At 30.7% G+C, this 5,679-nt stretch overlaps 1 protein-coding gene across 1 annotated transcript; it reads left to right on the top strand.

The window, feature by feature from the left end:
* The first annotated feature begins 1,896 nt into the window (after positions 1–1,896).
* On the top strand, positions 1,897–5,396 carry LOC132609789 (homeobox-leucine zipper protein HAT4-like). Its single transcript, XM_060323944.1, has 4 exons — positions 1,897–2,208; positions 3,265–3,581; positions 4,378–4,457; positions 4,774–5,396. Exons 1-4 carry the CDS (start codon positions 2,061–2,063, stop codon positions 5,144–5,146), a joined length of 918 nt encoding a protein of 305 aa, XP_060179927.1. The 5' UTR covers positions 1,897–2,060; the 3' UTR covers positions 5,147–5,396.
* Positions 5,397–5,679: the final 283 nt, after the last annotated feature.

Genomic DNA, 5,679 nt, shown 5'->3' with positions numbered 1-5,679 from the left:
ACATATCTACTATATATACAATATATACTTAATATATATACTATATATATATATAACTTAATATATATACTATATATATGTATAACTTAATATATATACTTAATATATATACTATATATACAATATATACTTAATATATATACTATATATATGTATAACTTAATATATATACTAAATATATGCATAACTTAATATATATATATATATATATATATATATATATATATATATATATATATATATATATATATATATATATATAAGTATAACTTAATATATATACTATGTATACATATCTACTATATATACAATATATACTTAATATATATACTATTTTTTTTTTTAATTTTAACCGGTTTAACCGGTCCGGTTCCGGTTAAAAAAAATTTGGAACCGGACCGGTAAATTAATATCCGGTTAACCGGAACCGGTTAACCGGTATAACCGGTTCCGGTTTAACCGGTTCCGGTTTAACCGGTTCCGGTTACCGGTTAAACCGGTTACAGTTTAACCGGTTGACACCCTTAGCTATGCCTAAAAAAAAAACCAAAGTGTAATCATTTGTGTAAGTTGCCCTTGATTACATCTATAACCACCATCCTCAGTCACAACCATCACCACTACCAATCATCACAATCAATTGTCAACACCACTAGACACCATTTTACGATCGTCTTCATCATTACAACAACATACACCAACCACATCTGAATTATCAATATCAACCAACATTGTATATCACCAACTATCACTATCAGTCACACTTCCACCACCATTGCTAATATCATTATCATGAGTATCATCCATTACAATTATTAGCTGTCACCATCAACTGCCATCATCAATCACCACATTAATCATTATTGTCAGCTATTATCACCACTAGCTACTATGTATTCACAACCACAACATCAACCAATACCACCATCGACCAACACCTCAGTCAACACCTGCAATAATCACTGTTAGCCATTGATTATATAGTATTTTCATATGAATTTTATATGTATTAATTTTTAAATAAAGACGAATTTATGTATTCAAATGTTGAGAAGATAAATAATCTTAATTATTTAATATTCGAATCTTGATATAATATTTTTATTTTAATATATATATATATATATATATATATATATATATTCGAATATTCGAATCTTGATTATTTAATATTCGAATATTCGAAAATGATGTAGACACACACATAATATTCGAATCTTGATATAAATTTTACTATTCTGATATATATTTAGATTCAAACATTTTAATTTAATAAAAATAAATAACCCTAAGCTACCCTCCAACTCTACCTTTAGAAAAAAACCGACAAATTAAAGTAACATCTAATTGATGATTGGAAAAGCTACATAGTAATTTAGTATTGTTGGATTTTCAATGTCAAAAGTATTACTACTTGCGCATAATCAAGAGGAAAAAGTAATTTATTTTATTATATAGGAATAATTTAGTAAATTTTACATTGTATTATTGATTATTTAATTTACATATTTTTTACTAAGGTAATATTTATTATGAGACGGAGGGAGTAAAATATTAAATGTCACTTTAGCCATAAAGTCAGCTATGGCATTAATAATTCAATCTACTTTCTTTCACCGTGACAATGAGTAAGAAAAGTAATGATGTAGAAGTGGTGTTAATAGAGGAAATTGGGGACCAAAACAAAAAAGACCATTGAGAATGGTGGAAATATTTTTGGGGAGGCAAAATCAATACATGATTTGTGATACAATAATTGGTACACACTTGAGACTCCTTGTCATGATTGACCCACTTCTTTTTTATTTTTCTCAAGAAAAAATAAAAGAAAAAAGGAAAAATACTTCATTATTTGTTTCTATATAACCCCCTCATTGCATTTGTAACTCCACTCACCAGTCTTTAAACTAAAGTCCTTTTTCTTCTCTCTCCTTTTTGAGAAGAAATTCCCTTAAAATTCTTCATATTCTACTTGAAAAAGCTGAATTTTTCATTGTATTTTCAAGAATCAAATAGAAGGTACAAGAGATAATATTTGTGAAAAATCCAAAAAAAATAAAATGATGGAGAATCAAGATTTGGGATTGAGCTTGAGTCTAAATTTTTCAGATAAAAGAACAGCAAATCCATTGCAGCTAAATTCTTTGACTTCTTCACCTTTCAATTTATTTCAGAAAAATTCTTGGACTGACTCATTTCCTTCTTCAGGTTTGTTCTTTTTCTTCTTGATCTATAAATTTAAATTTGTCATTATCAAGAAGGAGCAGTGGAATGAATAACATCCTTATAACTTATATTCTTAATCAGAGATTTCGAGTTTGAACCTACGGGATATTTTTTTTTTTTTTTGTTAGGAGTGCTTTCCTGTTGAATAGATCTTATGTCAAAATTTTGTTGGGCCCAATATAATTTTCTGACACCGCGTGGAAAATCAATTATTTTGAAAAAATTACAACCCAATACCTTAGAGTGATAATTAGTCAGCAAGTGTATCGATTTAAATGTATATAAACGATACATATACTATAAATATTATTGTATAAATTTGTATATTTAGACTACGGGCGGTAATGAAATTTGGCCAAAGTTACATGTGCTTTAACTTGTTCATTCTTTTTTAACCATTTCTTTCTATAAAAAGTTTCAGATCTAACAATAATGTACTATTTAACCTAATTTTTACCTTTTCCTTGCCCTCTTTTGCATATAAAATCAAAAACAGGGCAGAGCTACCTTTTATTTTAGTGGGTTCAGTTGGGCTCCCTTTAGTGTTAAAAGTTACTATTATGTTTTAGATGGGCAAATTTTTTATTTTATTTTGGTATACCTAAAACTATTGAATAAAGGCGGTTCAAAATTTATTTTAGGTGGTTCATATAAGTAGCATTCTTGAATTTTTTTTTTACATCTTTTTGTTAGAAATATTTCCGTCTCGGTTAAGGATCTATGTGAACTCAATAACATTTGTTGACCCCTACTTATACATTAAGAAGTTTAATGAATATCAATAAATATTTGTCTAGAAACTCAATTATTATCGTATAATATTAACTTAAGATAGCCGTACTAATTCATAAACATCAGATCTTGAATTTACCTCTGCGTTCACGTATCCAAAAGTTGAAGAAAAGTTGAATTTTCTAGTAAAAAAAAAATTCTTTCTTTATTAATAAGAAAAAAGGGGTCTTGAATCTTGATCTACTTTATAATTTTTCACCATAACTTTCTAAATAATCCAACTCCTTTTACCATTTTTTTTTTCAGATCAAAACTTGGAGAAATGCAGAACATTTTTGAAAGGAATAGATGTGAATAGAGTACCAACAATTACATATGAAGAAGAAGAAGAAGAAGAAGCTGGAGTTTCTTCACCAAATAGTACTATTTCAAGTTTAAGTGGAAATAAGAGAAGTGAAAGAGAAATAACTTGTTATGAGGAATTGGAAATAATGGAAAGAGAATGTTCTAGAAGTATTAGTGATGAAGAAGATGGAGAAACATCTAGAAAAAAACTAAGGCTTACTAAAGATCAATCTGCTGTTCTTGAAGAGAGTTTTGGAGAACACAACACTCTCAATCCTGTAAGTGTATTTTTTTCCCCTACCAAATTCAAGATTCATTGGGACGTGTTTGGTATGATAGAAGTCATTTTCGAAAAATGTTTTGTGTGCTTTTCCCCGTTAGGTGTTTGCTTGGAGAGTGAAAAAAATATTCTCTAAACAAAATTGTTTAGGGTGTGTTTATTATATATACAATAGAGGTCATTTTTAGAAAATGTTTTTTTCGAGAATGAGTTCTTTTCTTCAGGTGTTTTGGTTGGAGTGTGAAGAATACTTTTCGGAAAAAGAATGTTTAGATTGTGTTTGGTAGGATAGAAGTCATTTCCGACAAGAGTGAAGCGAAAATAACTTATTTTTGCACTCCTGTAAATAAAGGTTTTTTTCATCGACATTCAATGAAAAATTTGTGCTATAAAATATAATTTTTCTCACCTCATTCCCACTGAACCAACTCACTGGGAAAATGCATGGTGGGAAACAGGTTCCCTTTGAAACCCTGGGAAACTTCGTACTTTTTCCGTATGAAAACACTACTGCTATTTCAATTTTTCTCACTTGACATTTAGTTTTCAGCAGGAAATTAGTGGAAAAATAGAGATTTTTTTAGTAGTGTTAGGGTAAACATTTGTTGAATAAGTAATATTTTTCATCACACCGTATACTTTTTTAAAGTTCGTTATTTCATAATAAATGTAATCTATTTTATATTTATGCATATGGTTTATAGTTATGTTAGTACATTTGGTTCTGAATAAATGTAATCTAGTTCTGCTTAAACAGATTTGGCTTATTATTTTTGTGATTTGTTTTTTTACAGAAGCAAAAACAAGCTTTGGCAAAGAGACTAGGATTGAGGCCTAGGCAAGTGGAGGTTTGGTTTCAAAACAGAAGGGCAAGGTGAGAATTATATATTTTTTCATGGGTGTTTCTACTATTTGAAAAAGATTAAATTCGTCCTAGTTATATTATCCGAACAAAAAAGCCCTCGACTTTACTTAAAGGTTCAAAAATGCCCCTTTGGTAATGACTGGCCAACGTGAAAAAAAGTTTTGAATATTTAGTTTGTGATGTATATAGTACTATATATGTTACTATTAATGTTAATAATATATAGTTCAAATCGAAGACAATATTTGTAACTATATTTGTTATCTGGTCATTGCATATTTTGGGATTTTTAACTATTGAGTCAAGCAATTTTTTTTGTGAACAGAACAAAGTTGAAGCAAACTGAAGCAGACTGTGAGTTCTTGAAGAGATGTTGTGATAATCTAACTGAAGAAAACAGGAGATTACAAAAGGAAGTTCAAGAACTAAGGGCACTAAAGCTATCACCTCAATTCTACATGCAAATGACCCCTCCCACCACCCTCACCATGTGCCCGTCGTGTGAGCATGTCGCGGGCCCAGCCGCTCCGTCCGCATCGAGGTCCACAACCATCCACCCTCGGGCCAACCAGATGGTCCTGTCCCAACAACGGCCCGTGCCGTTTAATCTCTGGGCCACCTCTCCCGTCCCGCACAGGCCGGAAGGGCAATTTGGTCAAATGGGCTCATTACTAATCTTGGAAAATCCAAGAACCTGATGTGTATGTATGAAAAAATAGGTCTAAGATATGGTGGTTGAATTTTAGAGATTTTGATGGGACTAAATGTTTTCTTGTTTTTACGATAGATCCCATGTTTTTTCTTGTATTGATCAGCTAGGGTGAGTAGTCAATTTTTACTCTATTTAGTATAGTAAGATGCAAATGGTGGAGACTAGGCACTAGAGGAGAGGACTTTAGATGTAAAATTTAATCAAGTGATATCCAATTATTCAATTGCTCCTAAAAACTAAGCTCAATGTCTTACAATCTTTATTTTTAAAAAATCCAGTACATGCATGGAGGCGGAGTTAAGTTTTTTAGCTTATGAGTTCTGAACTTGAGATAAAAAAGTTCCAAGGATATGGTGCAAAGCTACTGTGTTCCCCGAACCCGTAAAACACATGCTTGTAGCTCTGCCCGTGTGCATATTCTTTGAAACGTCAAAAGCTATGAAACGTCCCTCTTGCAACCGTGTTTGTGGCGTCTAGTTTGGTAAAATTAAAGCGAGATATGCATCACTTAATCATGGT

Source organism: Lycium barbarum, chromosome 9, assembly GCF_019175385.1.
Source record: "Lycium barbarum isolate Lr01 chromosome 9, ASM1917538v2, whole genome shotgun sequence".
NCBI classification, from domain to species: Eukaryota; Viridiplantae; Streptophyta; class Magnoliopsida; order Solanales; family Solanaceae; genus Lycium; species Lycium barbarum.
Note: the sequence above shows the minus strand (reverse complement) of the source record. Positions and strands in the feature narration are given on the sequence as shown.